The 21,504-nt window shown below is 44.8% G+C and overlaps 2 protein-coding genes and 1 pseudogene across 3 annotated transcripts in view; 2 read left to right on the top strand and 1 right to left on the bottom strand.

Annotated features, from left to right (window-relative positions):
• The window catches only part of LOC149453518 (uncharacterized), a 47,710-nt gene extending 42,220 nt beyond the window's left edge, over positions 1-5,490 (top strand). The window contains exon 19 of the mRNA XM_089688655.1: positions 1,499-5,490. Within this exon, the coding sequence (XP_089544781.1) occupies positions 1,499-2,157 (659 nt within the window). The 3' untranslated portion in view covers positions 2,158-5,490. The remainder of the gene's footprint in view (positions 1-1,498) is intronic.
• A 3,443-nt stretch (positions 5,491-8,933) lies between these two features.
• Positions 8,934-9,041, bottom strand: LOC149453517 (U2 spliceosomal RNA; annotated as a pseudogene).
• A 1,345-nt stretch (positions 9,042-10,386) lies between these two features.
• Positions 10,387-19,822, top strand: LOC149453516 (gastrula zinc finger protein XlCGF66.1-like). 2 transcript variants are annotated; one of them, XM_089688527.1, is made up of 7 exons: positions 10,387-10,470; positions 15,000-15,087; positions 15,515-15,655; positions 16,630-16,708; positions 16,819-16,916; positions 17,091-17,202; positions 17,790-19,822. In XM_089688527.1, exons 2-7 carry the CDS (start codon positions 15,007-15,009, stop codon positions 18,344-18,346), a joined length of 1,068 nt encoding a protein of 355 aa, XP_089544653.1. In that variant the 5' UTR covers positions 10,387-10,470; positions 15,000-15,006; the 3' UTR covers positions 18,347-19,822. The 2 variants fall into 2 exon arrangements, with proteins under 2 accessions (XP_089544653.1, XP_089544652.1); XM_089688526.1 differs by having other exon boundaries at positions 16,795-16,916.
• Positions 19,823-21,504: the final 1,682 nt, after the last annotated feature.

Below are 21,504 nucleotides of genomic sequence, written 5' to 3'. Positions count from 1 at the left end.
GCCGACGATCCCCGCAAGATGGATCGGATCTGCGGATTGAGCATAATGGATCGGAGATCAATCCATTATGCTCCCCAATCCACAGATCCGATCCATCTCGTCAGCTTGCAACCTATACAGGGTTAACTGATCTAGGTAAGGCTGTGCAAGATACTGGACTTGGTGTCACCTGGTGCGGTAACACTTGGTGTCACCCCTTCAACAATCCCTGCAGGATGGATCGGATCTGCGGATTGGGGAGCATAATGGATCGGAGTCTGATCCATTATGCTCCCCAATCCACAGATCCGATCCATCTTGCGGCGATTGTCAGCTTGCAACCTATACGGGGCTAACTGATCTAGGTAAGGCTGTGCAAGATCTGGGACTTGGTGTCACCCGGTGCGGTAACACTTGGTGTCACCCCTCCGACGATCCCCACAAGATGGATCGGATCTGTGGATTGAGCATAATGGATTGGAGTCCGATCCATTATGCTCCCCAATCCGCAGATCCGATCCATCTTGCGGGGATCGGTGGTTTGCAACCTATATGGGGTTAACTAATCTAGGTAAGGCTGTGCAAGATCCAGGACTTGGTGTCACCCGGTGCGGTAACAATTGGTGTCACCCCTCCGATGATCCCCACAAGATGGATCGGATCTGTGGATTGAGCATAATGGATCAGAGTCCGATCCATTATGCTCCCCAATCTGCAGATCCGATCCATCTTGCGGGGATCGTCAGCTTGCAACCTATATGGGGTTAACTGATCTAGGTAAAGCTTTGCAAGATTCGGGACTTGGTGTCACCTGCTGCGGTAGCACTTGGGTGTCACCCCTCCGACAATCCCTGCAAGGTGGATCATATCTGCGGATTGGGAAGCATAATGGATCGGACTCAGATCCATTATGCTCAATCCGCAGATCCAATCCATCCTGTGGGGATCGTCAGAGGGGTGACACCAAGTGTTACCGCACCGGGCGACACCAACCCTAGGGACGCCCCTGTCACCGGCACAGAAAATAAGGGGTGATCTGTGGATTGGGGAGCATAACGGATCGGACTCCGATCCATTATGCTCAATCCGCAGATCCGATCCATCCTGCGGGGATCGTCGGAGGGGGTGACACCAAATGTTACTTCACCGGGTGACACCAACCCTAGGGACGCTTCTGTCACCGCCACAGGAAATAAGGGGTGATCTACGAAACAGAAACACAGGTACCATAAGAAAAAAATCTGACCTTCTCACTCTGCTCAGAACATAACGAAATAAAAAATATTGGAAAAGATGGTCCTCTAATGAAGGGGGAACCAGGATACCCTTCTTAAAGTCAAACATTGGGAGATTTTCTCTGAGTCATTGACGTTTACGTGGCCTGTTTGCAAGAGTGAGTTGTGGTTGCGAAGTTTAGTAAGTGGTACCATGTTAGCATGATGCTTTGATCAACCAAACCAACAAGTCTCTTCAAAAAACTAGCAGGTCTTCTGAATATACCTTTTTGTTTCCTTGGCAGATGGTCACATGAGGAAAATGGCAGAGAAACATTTACTTTTATCTGCCGACTGTCATGTAAAAGATGAAGAGTTTTCACAAGATTCTCTAGAAGAACTCCCTGATACCCCAAATACTTTTGGAGGACATCCCAACAGATCCCCAGATCTCTCTCACCCTGGGGAAGCTTCTCCCTCTAATTTAGATAATACTTTGAGCATGGCTCAGAGAGGCAGCAAAATGTTTCCCTGTTCCGTGTGCGGGAAATGGTTTACCACTTATGGAGGCCTTCTCATGCACCAGAGACTTCACACCGGGATCAAGCCTTTCTCCTGTTCCTTCTGTGGGAAAAGCTTCACGCAGAAAGGCATTCTGGTCAACCACGAGAAGATCCACCGAGGGATAAAGCCATTTCCTTGCTCGGTGTGCGGGAAGTGTTTCGCCAAGAAGTCCGACGTGGTAAGGCATCTGAGAGTCCACACTGGAGAGAAACCCTTCCCATGTGCACGTTGCGGGAGGTGTTTCTCCCAAAAGTCCTCTCTCCTCAATCACCTTCGGCTGTACATCTGCGAGAAGCCATATCCGTGTTTTATATGCGGGAAACGATTCTCCCAGAGATCGGACCTTAGTAGACATCAGGAGATTCACCGAAGGAAGAAGGCATCTCCGTGGTCGGAATGATAGGAGCTTTGGTGCCCACCACTGTTCCTGCATTTTTTCTTTCCGAAAAAGGACAAGGGATTGTCTTCTAATGCAAGATGTTGGCCATTGTAGCAAGGACTAGGCTATTTTTATGCCCTAAAAGCAGATGTTTTTCGGACAACTCAAAATTTTGTAAAAAGTTAGGGAACACTCCATTATCTATATAGGAAACGTATGTCACACTTACATGTAACAACGACTCACACAATGAAGAAGAGGAGCAAAGGAGTCCCAACTGCCAGTCACCTCTAGCAGTTTCAATACCTGTTTAACATCAAACAGCAGAATGTTTTTTAATTTTTTGGGGTGTTTTTTTTTGAGTAAGAAAGGGTCTGAAAAGCTTGGGGCAGGAGCGGACTCGCAACTCATGGGGCCCCCCAGCAATAGGTGATCATGGGACCCCTGTGTCCTTGCCCACACCCAAAAAAAGCCTATGAAAAAGCCAATTAAAGGTACCAGGGGCATCTCATGGTTCCCCCTACTGACCCCGGGGGCCCTTGGGCAGTGCCCGAGTACCCAAATGGTCAGTCCGCCCCTGGCTCGGGGGTATTATTTTTGCTGGTATCCTCGTTAGTAAGATCACCTGGTGTGATGAGCACATGGGAAGTGAAGGGCCAAAAAAGCCCAGACAGAAGCATCATTCCTTCCCTAGTTCATTAAAAAAAAAACATCTTGGACTGAGTTGGGATTTTTGGGAAACCTGCAAGGAAATCTTTCTTTCTTCAGAAAGCCCAACCCCACTATGCCAGGGTTTCTCGACCTTAGTGAGACAAACCCTTTATTGCTTCAACATTGAGAAATTTATAAAATAGAAGCATGGGAATGCAAAATATGTGTTAAAGAGAGAGTAATCAGACAAAAATATGAATATTAGTTTAAATAGACACAACAAAAATTATTTAAATCTAATTGTTGGTATAAATGGGATAGTGGCCCCCAGGAGAGACCCCCTTCCCCCAAATCATTGGTGATAGCAGGATAGTGGCCAGCAGGGAAGAAAAACTGCCCAAACATGTTGTTGGTGTCAGTGGGTTGGTAAATCCTAGGAAGAAAAAAACCCTCAAATGATTGGTGTCAGTGGAATAGTTGCCCCCTGGAGAGAATAGATCCTTAAATCATTGGAGTCAGTGGGATAGTTGCCCCCTGGGGAGAATAGATCCCTAAATCATTGGAGTCAGTGGGATAGTTGCCTCCTGGGGAGAATAGATCCCTAAATCATTGGAGTCAGTGGGATAGTTGCCTCCTGGGGAGAATACATCCCTAAATCATTGGAGTCAGTGGGATAGTTGCCCCCTGGGGAGAATAGATCCCTACATCATTAGAGTTGATGGGATAGTGAACCCCAGAAAAAAAAAGTCCTTTAAAATAAGTGGTTTCAGTGGCATAGTTGCCCCGTGGGGATAATAGTCCCTCAAATCATTGGTGTCACTGGGGAAGAACAGCTCCCTGAATCTTTGGGGTTAGTGGGATAGTTGCCCCCTGGGGTGAATGACCCCTCAAATCATTTGGGTGATTGGAAAAGTGGGTCCCATTGGAGAATGACCACCCAAATCAGTGGTGTCAGTAGGATAGTTGCCCCCTGGGAATAGTAGCCAGCAGGGAAGAAAAACTGCCCAAACAAATTGTTGGTGTCAGTGGGTTGGTAAACCCTAGGAAGAAAAAAACCCCTCAAATCATTGGTGTCAGTGGGATAGTTGCCCCCTGGGGAGAATAGATCCCTAAATCATTGGAGTCGGTGGGATAGTGAACCCCAGAAAAAAAAGTCCTTTAAAATAATTGGTTTCAGTGGCATAGTTGCCCCCTGGGGCAATAGTCCCTCAAATCATTGACGTCAATGCAATAGTGACCACCAGGGAAGAACAGCTCCCTGAATCATTGGGGTCAGTGGGATAGTTGTCCCCTGGGGAGAATGACCCCTCAAACCATTTGGGTGAGTGGAAAAATGGGTCCCATGGGAGAATCAGTGGTGTCAGTAGGATAGTTGCCCCCTGGGGGGAATAGATCCCTAAATCATTGGGGTCAGTGGGATAGTGAACCGAACAAAAACCCTTTGGAATCTTTGGTTTCAGTGGCATAGTTGCCACTGGTGACAATAACCCCTCGAATCATTGGTGAAAAAAAAAGGTCGTTAAAATAATTGGTTTCAGGGACAAAAGTCCCTCAAATCATTGGTATGAATGCAATAGTGACCACCAGGGAAGAACAGCTCCCCTAAATCATTGGGGTCAGTGGGATAGTGGATGGAAAAAAAACCCTTTAGAATCTTTGGTTTCAATGGCATAGCTGCCCCTGGGGACAATAGCCCCTCGAATCATTGGTGTCAGTGGAGTAGTAGCCACCAGGGAAGAATAGCACCCCTAAATCATTGGGGTCAGTGAGATAGTGAACCCCAGAAAAAAAAGTCCTTCAAATCATTGGTTCCAGTGGCATACTTGCTCCCGGGGTAGAATTGTGCCTCAAATAATTGGTGTCAGTGGAAAAGATGGCACCATGGGAGAATGGCCACCCAAATCATTGGTGTCAGTGAAACAGTGGGCCCCAGGGATTGGTCCTCAAATCATTGGTGTCAGTGGTGGTACCTTTGGCTAGCAACCAGCACTGCCCACAGAGGAAGACCTAAAATCCTGCACACTGTCCACCAGTGCCTCATCCTTTGAGTGAGACAGCACAGTGGTGCCAAAACTCTTTCACATCTTTTGGCTACAGATCAATCCACCCATGGAGTAATTGCAGTTTTCTTTTGTGATATGTTGGGTGGAACCCACCTGAGAATCCCCCAGCAGGCCAGTCCAAGCCTGGCTTGACAGCAGTAGCTGTCAGTACAGTGAGGAAGCTGCGGCCTGGCAGTTGACAACCATGGTCATGGACCATGCCCATTCTTGTACCAAGCAGTTAGATTACCTGATTAACCCTAAACCTCTACTGGGTAGTCTAGAGGACCCTAAGGAGACACTGACATGGACACTAATGTTTAACATAAACCTAAAGGACATAGGCCATTACAGCAGCACATGGTCAAAGCCAGATAGAATATTGGTATTGAAATGTAGTGGTACCATAGATGTTTTTCTAACTGGAGAATAACCTGCATTATCTATCTTGGGTTGACAGGAACTTTGGTAGTTATGGCTAAAACAAATTTGATGATAAGATATAGATGACCTGCTGAGAAGCTTCTTCAAGCAGTTGGATCTACCATGGTCAGGGACCACTGGCCTTAAATACGAGAGAAGAGTTCATACACTGGAAAAGCTGTAATGTGTTCTGTATGTCAGAGACTGTCAATAAAGTATAATCGGATTGTTTGGTTTATCGTTTGCTCTTGCTGTTACTTTTGTCCTTTTTTAGTGCAATCTTTTTCGAGAGTGAAATTAGTAGGCAGCTGGGATGTGAATTTCTTGATGTAGGAAAGAGTTGGTCTTGTCAGTAAAGTAAGACAGAGGAGAGGAGGCCATGTACCTTGAGTCCAGTCGAGAGGAGGCCATGTGCCTTGAGTCCAGTCAAGAGGAGGCCATGTGCCTTGACTCCAGTCAAGAGGAGGCCATGTACCTTGAGTCCAGTTGAGAGGAGGCCATGTACCTTGAGTCCAGTCGAGAGGAGGCCATGTACCTTGAGTCCAGTTGAGAGGAGGCCATGTACCTTGAGTCCAGTCAAGAGGAGGCCATGTGCCTTGAGTCCAGTCAAGAGGAGGCCATGTACCTTGAGTCCAGTTGAGAGGAGGCCATGTACCTTGAGTCCAGTCGAGAGGAGGCCATGTACCTTGAGTCCAGTTGAGAGGAGGCCATGTACCTTGAGTCCAGTTGAGAGGAGGCCATGAACCTTGAGTCCAGTCGAGAGGAGGCCATGTGCCTTGAGTCCAGTCGAGAGGAGGCCATGTGCCTTGAGTCCAGGCCAGAGGAGGCCATGTACCTTGAGTCCAGTCAGAGACAACTGTCCAGGATGAAGATCTATACACTGGAGGAACAGTAGCACATTTTGTCAGCTGTCTCCACCTGGCCTGGCAATCTGCTTCTCCATGTAAACCATGCTTGGTCCCACGTCCACACCTGAGCAATGCTTGTATTCCTCCCAGGCCCCAGTTCCTAGTAATCCCCAGTAATTCTTGTTCCGAGTTATTAGCGATCGCCAGCGACCCTTGTCCCATAGAGTATTTCTTCTTCTTAGTGACCCCCAGCATCTTCCAGAGACATTTGCACCCTTGTCTTCCTGCGATCCCAGCACCCCAGTGCTCCAAGAGACTCTTGGACTCCCTCGATAAATCTAGATAAAGGGAGCAGGACTTGTGCAAAACAACCTGTCCAACGGTTTTACTGGTACCACATCCTCTATTGACATGACACTGAAATATAGCCCCATTTTCTACGTGAGGAAAAACTACTAGGATTTTCAAGGTACCACACCAGATGTAAAAAGTTCATAAATTTATTATACAAAAGTAGTAAAATTAAAAGAAAAACATTGAGATATTGTTAAAAACAACACAGTCATATAATATGCCAGCCATTCACATTTGCATCCCACAATAGTCATAGGGAAAAAAAAAATTTAGTCAATCCGACGCGTTTCGCAGGACAATCCTGCTTCTTCAGGGAGATCTGGCATATATTTTTCTAAGATTACAAAAAGAAGCCAATATAAAGAGCCACAAATACCATACAGATTGGGGGACCTGGGTCATTCCAAGAAATGATTGAGATCCAATATTCTCATGCATCAGAAGGCAGACCAGTGCCCTAAAAGGTAATAATCAGCAAATGGTAAAATAGAATAATATAAGCCATATATTCCACATATTTTAGATGCTACCCCCACTTATCAAAAAAAACCCAAAGAGGTAGAGATATATAGTGGAATAATACCCCTATAGGCAAGGCAAGTTATTACCTATTGGTCGAGGGAATTTCAAACTACACTCCAGAGATATTTGCACTCCTGCCTTCCTGTGATCCCAGAACCCCAGTGCTCCCAAAAACTCTTGTACACCTGTCTTCCTGTGATCCCAGCACCCCAGTGCTTCCAAAAACTCTTGTACATCTGTCTTCCTGTGATCCCAGCACCCCAGTGCTCCCAAAAATTATTGTACACCTGTCTTCCTGTGATCCCAGCACCCCAGTGCTCCCAAAACCTCTTGTACACCTGTCCTCCTGTGATTCCAGCACCCCAGTGCTCCCAAAAATTCTTGTACACCTGTCTCCCTGTGATCCCAGTGCTCCCACAAACTCTTGTACACCTGTCTTCCTGTGATCCCAGCACCCCAGTGCTTGCAGAAGATCTTCAACCACCATGATCCCAGCACCCCAGTGCTCCAAGAGACTCTTGTATGCCTTTCCTCCTGTGATCTCAGTGCTCCCAGAGACTATTGCACTCCTGCCTTCCTGTGAACCCAGCACCCTTAGTGGTTCCAGATACTCTTGTTCTCCTGTCTACCTGTGACACCAATGTTCGCAAAGACTCTTGTCTTCCTTCCTTCTTCTGGTCCCGGCACCCCAGTTTTCTCAGAGACTCTTGTACTAGTATCCCAGGGCAGAAACCTGGAAACTGTCCTGTGGTGAGGCCCCTCACTCCCTAAATATCAGGCAGCTCTTTGGACTCGACCCTTTTTTTTGGGCTTGCACTCTCGCCAAATGTGCACACATCACAGAGGGTCTACAACCCTCTACATGACAAGGAAGAGGCAGAATAAAGGTGACTTACCCCTAATGATGACAAGAGAATCAAAAGACTAGCTTTGGAAGACAGAAGGGGAATAGGTAACATCAAAGAACATCTCCAAACTAATTTTTTATGTGCAAGTCCAAAAACACAAAAAAGTGCATTTAAGGGTGTGCTTTTGTTCCCCCCCCCCCCCAAAGGGGTAGGACCTCTACCCTGATCCCCCGAGGTGCAAGGATCCTGACAGGGACAAAGGGTTTCCAACATGGTCCACCTAGCCAAAAGGCATGGTTGACCCCTTTCCTTGTGGCTAGCCGAAGCGAATCACCAAGTACTAAGTCAGGGAGCTCTGCTGAGGAGAGTCCCCCCCAGGAACAGGCGAGGAAAGAATCTAATGGCCACGCATCCTTCCCCTAGACTTCAGAGCAGGCCCGACAGGGACAAAGGGTTTCCAACATGGTCTACCTAGCCAAAAGGCCTGGTTGACCCCTTTCCTTGTGGCTAGCCGAAGCGAATCACCAAGTACTAAGTCAGAGAGCTCTCCCGAGGAGAGTCCACCCCCGGGAACAGGCGAGGAAGGAACCTAATGGCAAAGCATCCTCCCCCTAGACTTCAAAGCAGGCCCGAAGACCCAAACCCTCCATCCTAGGGATTAAAAAACACACACAAAAGTGAAATGTGACAAAAACAGTGAGGGAAAAATAATAAAATAAATAAGTGGCCGTGCAATTGTGCACTGACTAGGCCCTGAGGCCCGTAGCAAAAAAATTGCCCTGGACTTAGCAATAGGCCTGGCCCTAAAAGGTGCAGTGCAGAAAAAGTGTTTAGAACAGTGACCATGTGCACTTTTCACTCTTGGGATCCCACCTCCATGTGCTACTAAGAGCACCCATGAGGCGACCACTCTCAGGGGGCACTGCTCTGCAGACTCTCTGCCTCCCTGACCCCAGAACAGATAAGGTAGACCCATTCACATCAGGAGGAACTGGGCCCCTCCAGTTTTCCCAGGGGGAATTACTCCCGGGCCCCAACAGACTGTGGGCTCCTCGGTTTCTCTTCCAGCTGGTACTAACCTTCAGAGCCCCCATCATACCAGTAGAGCCATAGAGCCAGCCATCCTTGCCAGTAGGCAAGGATAACAGCGGAGTGCCCCTACTGGACACTGGTAAGAACAGATACTACACTTGATTCTAGCCAAAAGGCCAAACTAATGGTGCATCAGTAGGTGAGAGAACAATTCAAAGGTATATAATAAGTGTTACTGTGCTACTACTAAAACCTGATTCTTTTCAGCTGCTTGCACTTAGTGTGAATCACAACACCAAAAACATAAAACGATATCAAAATTTTTTCAGCCCCAAAACAGTGTATAAAATATTAATAATAATAAAGTGACAAGGTCAACCACACTATAAATATACTCCAACTAGCGGCGTATTTCCTGAAAGGCAAACAAGGCATCTGCCTAGGGCGGCAGTTTTCGGGGAGGTTGGCGCTGCCCGAGGACCTGGTGAGGCTCGATCATGGAACCTGAGGAGGCTCTGTGCTGCTGGAGGGTGTAAGCTTCCCACACAAGGAAGGAAGACACTGGGCATGGCTCAAGAGAGGTTATGGTTAGTGCATGACTAATTCTATCTGACCTGGAGAATTTCTGATCTCAGCATTTAAGAGCTCACTCCCATGATGGTGAAAGTGAATAGTAACAGTTATTCCTTTCTTATCAATGTCCTTAGCGACGTCCTAGTTTTTTCCACTCAGGCTTCATGAAGTATTTAAATGGCCTACACCTATAGCAAAGGCATTTTTCAACTTTTTTTGGTTTTACCTACAGACATCCCTTATCTGAACAGGCATTTTTTTAATTTTTTGGGGGAAAATATGAATTGTCCCTTTAAATATGTAGTGCATTCTAAGCCAGAAAGGTACAAATCTGTTCTTACTTCTAATGCTACCCATCCAGATATAATTAGATTTTTATACATAAAAGCATGTATCATTCATGTTTGAATATATATTTATTTATTGATCATTTTTAATTTTTGCTGCCACAGAGGAAAAGTGGGAATGTAACATCCGATCATTTCTTCATGTTTACTATGTATTTTGATGTGGATCTGCAAATGCTTAGGGCTCCTTAGTTCTCATGTTGTGCTATGAATGTAATACTGGCTGCCAGTACCATCAATGGCTCCATTTTACTTCCTGCCTCTTCACCTTTCACCCTGGAACATCCCGCCTCTGCCTGCAACCAGACATCTGTTTTCCAGTTGACTTCCTGTCCTCAAGAGCGGCAGCAGCCATTTTGTTGTTGTGACTTCAATCTAAAGAGAGATGCTTGATGCTAAAGTTTGACTCTTCTGGACTCCATTTTTAGTTCATTCCCTTTTGTTTGAGCAGATTAATAAGGAGTTAGAGACAACATGTGCCAGAACTGCAGGAGGGGCTGAATGGCCACTTCGAACACTAGAGGTTCAAGTGTCTGGGGGGGCAGAAAGGGACTTGCAGCCATATTTTTGCAGTCAAAGTAGAAAGTTACCCAGGACTCGAACTCCCAGAATCCCTTGCAGGAGTCACTCTGCTTCCCGTTTTGTGACAAATCTGCAGAAGCTGAGTTTCTGGACTGAGAGTCTCTCGAGCAAGGTAATAATGATCATTACTCTAATTAATATTACTTTCAGCGGTAATAATTGCTGTGTTATAAAGGTTGCAGTGAATTGCAAATTAAAAATATGCAGTGCACACTATAAGACGGCCCGTAGAGTAGCGCAGTCTTTAGTTGAATGTCAAAAGTTGAATAAACTAAAGATTAGTTCAGTGTGGGTCACTGGAAAAAACGCCCTTACATTGGTGGTGGTAAGTGGAAAGAATAGTACGCTTGCAGTCATGCCGCTGGCTCTGCCAAATGGTGTTGGACCAGGAACTATGTGGGCACCATCAAATGGGAGGTTGGTTAGCCACAGCTCAAGGAACCCTTTGCCAACCCTAGGGTTCCATGGAACCCTGTTTGAGAATGGCTGCTGTAAGGAAAACTTAGGGTTGGCTTTGGAAATATCTACGAGAAGGCCAGGGTTTTTCTATCTCGAATTCAAAGTGCAAATTCACACAATAGGTCCCAGACTTTAGGACAATATCTCCTGCTGTACGTAACTTTCTTATAGGGAATGATGTGGTTTACTAATAGTTTCCTCCTGGGCGCTATGGGTTCATCCATCTAATAGCTACGGGCCATGGACAATGTTTCCTGTAGATATATTGTCATGTAATGTGGTGAATGTTCGTCTAATAAATTGCAACTTATAGGTGTACATGAAATAGGAAAACATAAAATATTAGCTAAGAAGGCAATCACCTTCTTCCAAAAATCTGGTATAACTAGGCAACTTTAGATAAGGTGCGTAAAATCAGACTGAGCTTAGATACATAGTGTAGGGAGCCTGCCCTATGCCATGTCCTTATTCCAAATTTAGTGCTGCTGGGCTGTAGTCAGCTTGAGCATTGATTGTTAGTTCTGCTTTCCTCAGGTTTTTCCTAAGCAAGGAGTCAATGTTTGCTTCTGCCTGCTATTGGAGACTATCTCTTGCGTAAGACGATCCAATAACCTGAGTTATGAATATTTGCCACTGGTGCATGCTGGGGGAGAATATAGAATTGACCTGGAAAGGTTCTCTCCTGGGTAGGTGTTGGGTGGGTGAACTTCCTTCCAGCGGAGTGGGATACAGGCCTTTGTCGCAGTAAGCAGCTGAATGGTGAGAGAGGTCTTATATTTCTTGATGGGTCTCCCCTTCAAGTGACGGAGGCAGGCTGCTGGGTCGTCATGCAGGTCCATGGTTATAAGTTGTTTGATTATACCAGTTGCCTCTCGCCAGAACGATTGGTGCTTCTGGCATTGCCAAAAGATTTGGAGAAAGGTACCTCTGTCTTTCCCCCGCAGAGCCAACAGGCACTAGAAAACTGTGGCGAGATGTGATGGAGCTTGGTGGGTACCCGATACCATCAAGTGAGAAGTTTATAGTTGGTCTCTTGGACCTTGGTGGCCATTGAGGACTTTTGGGCAAAATGTAGAATTTTCTCCTTCTGTTGTGCCGTAAAGGACACACCTAGATCTGACTCCCACAAAGAGGGGGAGAGTAATCAGTCTCTGGATGGATGAGAGATAAATAGATGATTGAGAGACTGTGCCAAACTGGCTCAACCTTGTGGCACAGGACTTTGAAAGCCGTTAGTGTGCGAGCAATGCCAGCAAAGCAAGAGTGAGCAAATATAGGGTCGAAGCTGGAGGTCTCCCCAGAAGCCCAAAGGAGGGTCCACCAGCCGGGTGAGATCGGTAGTAATTAGAGCGCGGTAGAAGGTCAGAAAGTCTGTCAAATGAGTATGCCCACTAGTTCTAAAGCAAAGAAATTGCTGATCATCTGGTCGTGGGGCAAAGTCGGGGTTGCCCTTGCCTGGGTAGGTGTGTAAAGCCACTTTCTACCCTTCAGACCTGCTGCTTGGGGAGGACACACGTGCTTTGAGAAGGAAGGCATCAGTCTGAAGTCGAGGAAGGTTGGACTGCCTTGCAGGAGGTTATGTCTAGAAGGAGTGAAGCTGAGAGCTAGATTGGAGCACCAGGGTTGAAGCTTTACCTGCTGAAATGTGTCTGGGGGAAGCTGGATAGAAACTACGACTGGTGGCCATTGCAAGAAGTTCTGGTGGCTCGATCAGGGAGATCATGTACTTCTCTTACTCTGTATTGATTTTTTGTAGAGTCTGTGTTTTGGTCTTTTGGGGTATCCAATGCCCTAATCCCTCTCTCTCTTAGGTTTTTTACCTAATAAATTATGTTCAACTGATTTAAAGTGACAGGCATGCAATTATTTCATCCCCCCCAAAAAAGTTAACAATTCTGCCCTGAGATGAACTGCTAGCCCAACAAACCAACTGGGGGTGCCTAACCACATTTAGGGACAACTAAAATAGTATACAGTTAGGGGTGTTCATACATCCATTTTTTTTTTCTAGACCGACTGGGGATAGATAGGTCTGATAATTAATATACCAGAGAATCAGCCGGTTATTGATTGCTGGCAATACATACAGTACATAGAAGAAGAACACATCATCCCAATCTTCGTCTGTCAAAGTAGGCATAAGAACTTGCCAATTAGTTTGCCCAGTTACCAGTTTGGTTTGTAATAGATGGGTATATGAAGTACAGACTAACCCTTAATGGCCCTGTGATTTGAAGGTGCCTATAAGAGGGTTTTTAAATACAGACCTATGCTAATTTCTAAATTGTGACTCAAACCCATGACAGAGATGCATAAATATGTAAAAGAAGGAGCGAGGTAGACCATACTTTACTTGTACTTGTATAAATGTGGCCATGAGATCTTCATGGTACACATCTGACATAAGGGAGCAATGCCATAAAATCTCAAGATTAGCACATGCTTCATCAATAACTGGATTGCTGCACAAAGGCAACTGGGCTCCATAAGAGATATGAGATTATGAGATGGCGGCTCAGGTGTTTAACATGCCAGCAGCAGTACAACAATGAAATACAGTGAGGAACAGAAGTATTTGAACACCCTACGATTTTGCAAGTTCTCCCACTTAGAAATCATGGAGCGGTCTGAAATTCACATTGTAGGTGCATTCCCACTCTGAGAGACAGAATAAAAAAAAAAATCAGGAAAACTCATTGTATGATTTTTAAATAATTTATTTGTCTTGCACTGCTGAACACAAGTATTTGATCACCTGAGAAAATCAGTGTTAATATTTGGTACAGAAGCCTTTGTTTGCAATTACAGAGGTCAAAAGTTTCCTGTAGTTCTTGACCAGGTCACACTTCAACAGAGATTTTGGCCCATTCCTCCACACACATCTCCTCTAGATCTGTCAGGTTTCGGGGCTGTCGCTGAGCAACACAGCGTTTCAGCTCCCTCCAAAGATGTTCTATTGGATTTAGGTCTTAAGATTGGCTAGGCCACTCCAGCACCTTGATATGCTTCTTACGGAGCCACTCCTTGGTTATCTTGGCTGTGTGCTTTGGGTCGTTGTCATGTTGGAAGACCCAGCCACGACCCATCTTCAATGCTCTGACTGAGGGAAGGAGGTTGTTGCTCAAAATCTCACAATAAATGGCCCAATTCATCCACTCCTTAATACAGTACAGTCGTCCTGTCCCCTTTGCAGAAAAGCACCCCCAAAGCATGATGTTATCACCCCCATGCTTCACAGTAGGGATGGTGTTCTTGGGATGCAACTCATCCTTCTTTTTCCTCCAAACATGACGAGTGAAGTTTAGACCAAAAGGTTCTACTTTGGTCTCATCTAAACACATGACTTTCTCCCATGCCTCCTCTGGATCATCCAGATGGTCATTGGCAAACTTCAGACGGGTCTGGACATGTGATGACTTGAGCAGGAGAACCTTCCGTGCAATGCATGATTTGAAACCATGACGGCGTAGTGTTCTACCGACAGTGACCTTTGAAACTGTGGTCCCAGCTCTCTTCATGTCATTGACCAGCTCCTCCCTTGTAGTTCTGGGCTGATTCCTCACCTTTCTTATCATCAGTGATACCCCACGAGGTGAGATCTTGCATGGAGCTCCAGTCCGTGGGAGACTGACAGTCATCTTTAGCATCTTCTATTTTCTAACAATTGCTTCAACAGTTGATCTATTTTCACCAAGCTGCTTGGCAATTGCCCCGTAGCCCTTTCCAGCCTTGTGGAGGTCCACAACTTTGTCTCTGGTGTCTTTGACAGCTCTTTGGTCTTGCCCATGGTAGTAGTTGGCGTCTGAATGACTGTGGGGTGGACAGGTGTCTTTAAAGAGCTCAGACAGGTACTACTAAGTTAGATTAATGAGTGGAGCAGAGGTGGACTTTTTAAAGGCACAGTAAAAGTTCTTTGAGAGCCAGAATTCTTGCTGTTTCTTAGGTGTTCAAATACTTATGTTCAGCAGTGCAAGACAAATACATTATTTAAAAATCATACAATGTGATTTCCTAAATTTTTTTTTAAATTCTGTCTCTGAGTGGGAATGCACCTACAATGTGAATTTCAGACCCCTCCATGATTTCTAAGTGGGAGAACTTGCAAAATCGCAGGGTGTTCAAATACTTCTGTTCCTCACTGTATGTTCTAGATGATGTTGATGATGTGTTTTTATTATTCAGGGACTCCATGATGGAGAAGGATGGAAACCACATGACTGGGAGATTATTAAATCTCACCCTGGAGATCATCTACCTGCTAACCGGAGAGGTGAGGGGGATTGTGGGAGGTCACATGACATCACTCCCATCTCTATTAATAAAATACAGACCTGACCGGAGAGGTGAGGGGGATTCTGGGAGGTCACATGGCATCACTCTTGTCTGTATTAATAAAACAGACCTGACCTGAGAGGTGAGGAGGATTCTGGGAGGTCACATGTCATCACTCCTATCTCTATTAATAAAACACAGACCTGACCGGAGAGGTGAGGAGGATTCTGGGCAGTCACATGACATCACTCGTGTCTGTATTAATAGAACAGAGACCTGATTGGAGAGGTGAGGAGGATTCTGGGAGGTCACATGACATCCATCTTATCTCTATTAATAAAACACAGATCTGACCGGAGAGGTGAGGAGGATTCTGGGAGGGTCGCAGTTTATATATATCAGTTTGATATTGTTTCAATGTACAGGATTACACATTAGTGAAGAAGACAACCGGAGAGCATTTCACTCTGAACAATCATTCAAGTGTGATGAGCAGGATGGGAAAAGCTAACATCAAAAAGATTCTGGAAGCCACCAGCGAGATCATTGAGTTGCTGACGAGAGAGGTAAGCGGTCCTGGGAATTACAGGGCCAGGGGTGGACTGACCATTTGGAAACTCGGGCACTGCCCGAGGGCCCGGGGTCAGTAGGGGGCCCCATGAGATGCCCCTGGTACCTTTTTCATAGGCTTTTTTGAGTTTGGGCAAGGATACAGGGGCCCCATGATCCCCTATTTCCCGGGGGCCCCATAAGTTGTCAGTCCGCCCCTGTACAAGGTATTTATTAGTAACAAGCAAGGTGTATCTGTAGGCAATCTGTAGCTGGAACATAATGTTTCTGTTCCTTTTGGTGCTCACTTCCCAGCTGATGGACATTTGGCTACGGAGTGGCTACACCCATGGCATTATCTCTTTATACCACACCAGAGTTGCAACCAGCGAAGAAGACTTCTTGATAACTTAATAGTGGACCTCTGATGGTTGATGTTTCGTCTTTGTAAAATCATTTTTCCTTGCCTCTTCTTCTAAGGTTCAAAGAGGGGATCTTTTCCTGATGTTGCCTTGCGTGGGAGGTGTCAGTTTGTTTCCATTGGAGCTGTACCCTTAATCAGCCTTACAAAAATGTGTTTTTATGGAGAGTGTAACTACAGGCCTTCATTAGAGTAGTTCTGAAAAGGAACCACTACTAGTGGGGAAGGGTTAGTACCTGTCTTTGTCATCGTCTGGGAGGTTTCCCTTCTGTTCCTGTCCAAGAGACATGATCAAAAAGGAGTGGAAATCTCCCCAAGAGTTGTCCCCGGAAAATGGTGCTCCCGTTGGACAATATCTCTTCTACTCATGTTTCAGTGAAAACCATAACATTTTGGATTTCCCCTCAATATCTGTCCTTGTGACCTCGGTCACCTGGAAAAATTAAAAAGGTAGACTTCCCTACTGCCAAAATATGACAGAGGGTCTATCCCATCCACAAACTGTCCAAAACTAGAAAAACAATTGTGTCACAGTTTGACTTTTAGGTCAAGTACTTGTTCTCTGTGTAGGACTGGAATCACGTAGAGGAACACAAGGATCCATACAAGGACATCAAGAAGGAGAATCATCAGACTTTCACATCAACGGGTAAGACAAGCCTTTATTAGCCTTTATTCGAAGCAACTATAGAAGTCTTCCCACCCATCAGTAGCATATATACAATACATGTTCAGTCAATGTGTGTGTATTTCCTACAGATGGTTCCATTAGCAAGAACCCACCAGAGAGATGTCCCCGTCCTCTGTATTCCCGGGATTACACACAGGAAGATCACACCATCAACCACCATTATCAGGTAGATAATGAGGGTCTCACCAAAGACCATAGTGACTCACAGAAAAGGGACAGCAGAAAAATGGGCCAAGTGGTCCATCGAGTCTGTGTGTGAAGGACTCAACTTGTAAGAGAAGTGGTGTGTTTGCTATAAACTTCTTCTTTTTGATCCATTAAACTTTGCACCATTATGTAGGTTGAGGACCTGGTTGGTATCAAAGTAGAAATTGTAGAGGCTGAAGACGATTTGTATTTGAAGGGTGAACGGCCATGTTTGGAGGAGGACAGCTCAACATTTATCACCCCAGGTGAGCAGTACCTGTGTACTCTCAAAAATGAAAAAAAAACTTCCTAAATTCTCATTTTGTTTTTTGATCGTGATCATCGCTTGTTCCAAAGAGGTGCCTTTCAACTACAACTATGCCCCAAGCTCCATCACCACCTCATCTCAAAATATCACCCATACAGATCTCTGCTTTTCCCAAGACCTGCTGCTCTCTTATCTCCTCATCAACTCCTCCCGTGCTGAACTCCAGGATTTCTGCAGAGCCGCTCCCATCTTCTGGAACTCTCTACCCCAATCTCTCTAGCTTTCTCCGACTCTGTCACCTTTGGGCAATCAATAAAAACTCAGGGAAGCCTATTTTGCCTCACCCTAAACTTTTACTTTCTCCATCAACTCATCACTCTATAGTTGTTATCTTTTTGTATCAATTGCCCAACTTTTAGGTTGAAAGTTCTCGCAAGCAGGGCCCTTCTAACCGTCTATTCTTGAATTTTATTGTAACTGTACTATTTTCTGTTATATAGTAAAGTGCTGCACACACTAATAATTGAAAAGCATAAGACAAAAAGTCATGTTTTGAGGTTAAGAATATTTTTTTACCCTCCCCAGATGGACACTACAACCAAATGTCCCCAGATGTTCCACCGATGGTGTTGACCTATTTGAAGGCAGAAGATGTGGACACTGTGCAATCTTCTCAAGAAGACAACTCTGTTATTCCAGGTCTACATCCAGGACTTCGAGGGGCGAGTATCTCACCTTACCCCTCCGACCCAGAATGGCTTCCAGATCAAATCATTACACGCACACGGGCAAACGACAAAATCTACCCGTGTTCCGAATGCGGCAAAGGTTTCACCCACATTTCCAACCGAATCCGGCACATGAAGATCCACAAGGGGCTGAAGCCTTTCGCCTGCTCCGAGTGTGGGAAGTGTTTTGCCCGCAAGTCGCACCTCGCCGAGCACCAGCGAATTCACACGGGAGAGAAACCCTTCTCCTGTCCTCTGTGCGGGAAGTTCTTCAAGCACAAGTCTCACCTGGTCATACACAACCGAACCCACACGGGGGAAAAACCCTTTAAATGCCGGGACTGCGGCAAATGTTTTGCGCAGAAAGCCAACCTTCTCTATCATCAGAGAGTTCACGCTGGTGGGAAGACTTGACTGTTTTCTGAGGGAGCTTAAAGGTTCAGTCCACATAAAGGGCTTGTCTACTCTGCTCATAGAGAACTCAAGCCCTCTCTTGCTCATTAAAAGATAATGGTGCCAATTCCTGCAGGGCGCAAGTATTCATGTCTTCACTCACTGTAAAAAACACCCCTCCAGTTTGCCTTTTTCCATCAGGTTGGCAAGCAAAGGAATCTGTCTGTTGCACACATTCCCAAGCATTTGGTAGCAGAAGTATTCAACTGATCATCATGAAACTTTCAAGCCATCAAAAAATATGTGATTCTGGTCATGAGTGACTTTTAAGTGTGGTAAAGTATGGAGGGGGACGGCTTAAAGGTTACAGAAAATATTAAATGACCTTTCTCGTGGACTTCGATAGTGAAGTCTCAACATCTGTCTTTAGAAGATCTCACCACCGATGTTCCTCAGAGCTTTGGGAAGGCAACTGGCAATTCAGGCCAACAACATTCATCTCGGTTTTAAGTGGTGTTACGTATCTTTTGCACTTTTGCACATCATTTCAGAATGAGTCTATGATTGACACATTTAGACTTGGTCGTGAGGGACTTTGAGTGACTTTGATGGTGAAGTCTCAACATCTGTCTTTAGAAGATCTCACCACTGATGTTCCTCAGAGCTTTGAGAAGGCAACCGGCAATTCAGGTCAACAACATTCATCTCGGTTTTAAGTGGCGTTATGTATCTTTTGCAGTTTTGCACGTCATTTCAGAATGAGTCTATGTCATTCCTCCTGTTTGTCCCATTTTAGACCAAGTCTAAATGTGTCAATACACATTTAGACTTGGTCGTGAGGGACTTTGAGTGACTTCGATGGTGAAGTCTCAACATCTGTCTTTAGAAGATCTCACCACTGATGTTCCTCAGAGCTTTGGGAAGGCAATTGGCAATTCAGGCCAACAACATTCATCTCGGTTTTAATTTGCGTTACATATCTTTTGCAGTTTTTCACATCATTTCAGAATGAGTCTATGACTGACACATTTAGACTTGGTCGTGAGGGACTTTGAGTGACTTCGATGGTGAAGTCTCATCATCTGTCTATAGAAGATCTCACCACTGATGTTCCTCAGAGCTTTGAGAAGGCAACTGGCAATTCAGGCCATGGTAAAGGATGGAGGTGGATGACTTTCACATAGACCCTGATGGTGAGGTCTCCAGGCCAGCATGTTAGACTTAAGACCATTTTTTTTACATAGAAGGAACTAAAAATGCAGAGGAATGACAAACAGGCAATGATCAGGACCTATGAAGGATTTTAGTTAGTCGTAAAAAAGGCAAACTATAGGCAGTGTTAATGTAATAATGAAAATGACTGTAATACTGCTTGTACATAAATCTCCTCCTTGGAGAGGATTTGTATTTATTCCTTCTTGCTACATAAAGATTAATATTCTCCAGTTTAAATATTTTTTATTGTAACTAATAAATCACATTCTAGTATTTTTTTTAGTTACCGCTTCTAAAATCGACATTATTTACATTTGATGCAGCAGACACCCGAAGTGGACCTGTCGGATTTTTTTTTGCTCTGTATTGAACACATTGGCTTAGGCCCTCAGTACTTAGTTTGGAGGTGTGGCTAACACTAACACAACCAATAGTGGAAGAAAGAGAATGCATTGTGAGACATAGAGCAGGGGTGTCAAACTCCATTTCATGGCGGGCCATATCAGCATTATGGTTGCCCTCAAAGGGCCGGTTGTATCTGTAAAAGTAGATGTCTAGAGCACCCCACCCCCCATTACATCAGATGTCAAGAATCCCACACCCTCCCTAACATCACCATGCACCCCCTTTGGGGGCAGAGTTGAAAAGCAGAAAGTGCAGGGTCTGGAGAAGGACCAGAAGAGGAGTCAGTTACCGAAGTCTGCTGAATGCTGAGAGCAGGGGAGGCGGGGATGAGGAGATGCAGGATTTGGCAAAGCAGTTCTCTTCTCGTCTCTGCTGCCGACTGCTGAGACAAGGTGTGGGGTGAAGACAAGGGGTACCTGCAGAAAAGATGCAACGGCCACATGAAATGGCCTGGAAGGCCAGATTCAGCACACGGGCCTTGTATTTGACACCTGTGACATAGAGTATGCCAAAGGAAAGGCTCCACTTTCACTAAAAACAAATCATACATACAGTCATGGCCAAAAATATTGGCACCCTTACATTTTTGCCAGATAATGCACCACTTCGCCCAGAAAAATTGTTGCAATTACAAATGTTTCAGCATTCTCATGTTTATTTCTTTTGTTTGTATTGGTATGACGAAAAAAAAGTGGAGAAACAAGGCTGGTGGCAGAGTTTCCGACTGGTGGTGAGGTCGGCCTTCAATGAACGTTTTGGCGTGGAATTTTAGGGTGTGACATGTTTGGTATCTATTTACTTGGCGTAACATGATTACATTTTACCAAACAATTGGGTATTATATTGTGTTTTTTGTGCATTAAAATCCAGAAAAGTGTTTTTTTCCCCAAAAATTACCTTTGAAATACTGCAGTGCAAATATCGTGTGACATAAAAATTGCAACACCCGTCATTTTATTCTCTGGGGGCCTCTGCTTTATATAATCTTTTTAAAAAAAAAAAAAAAATTATATATATATATATATATATATATATATATATATATATATATATATATATATATATATATATATATATATATATATACACACACAGTGGGGATCGAAAGTTTGGGCACCCCAGCTAAAAATTTGTATTAATGTGCATAAAGAAGCCAAGGAAAGATGGAAAAATCTCCAAAAGGCATCAAATTACAGATTAGACATTCTTATAATATGTCAACAAAAGTTAGATTTTATTTCCATCATTTACACTTTCAAAATAACAGAAAACAAAAAAATGGTGTCTGCAAAAGTTTGGGCACCCTGCAGAGTTAATATCTTGTACTGCCCCCTTTGGCAAGTATGACAGCTTGTAAACGCTTTTTGTAGCCAGCCAAGAGTCTTTCAATTCTTGTTTGAGGTATCTTTGCCCATTCTTCCTTACAAAAGTCTTCCAGTTCTTTGAGATTTCTGGGCTGTCTGTCACGCACTGCTCTTTTAAGGTCTATCCATAGATTTTCAATTATGTTGACGTCAGGAGATTGTGAAGGCCATGGCAAAACCTTCAGTTTACGCCTC

The sequence above is a fragment of the Staurois parvus genome, unplaced genomic scaffold (genome assembly GCF_062004578.1).
Source record: "Staurois parvus isolate SC_StPar_1 unplaced genomic scaffold, SC_StPar_1.0 ptg000449l, whole genome shotgun sequence".
Classification (NCBI taxonomy): Eukaryota; Metazoa; Chordata; class Amphibia; order Anura; family Ranidae; genus Staurois; species Staurois parvus.
Note: the sequence above shows the minus strand (reverse complement) of the source record. Positions and strands in the feature narration are given on the sequence as shown.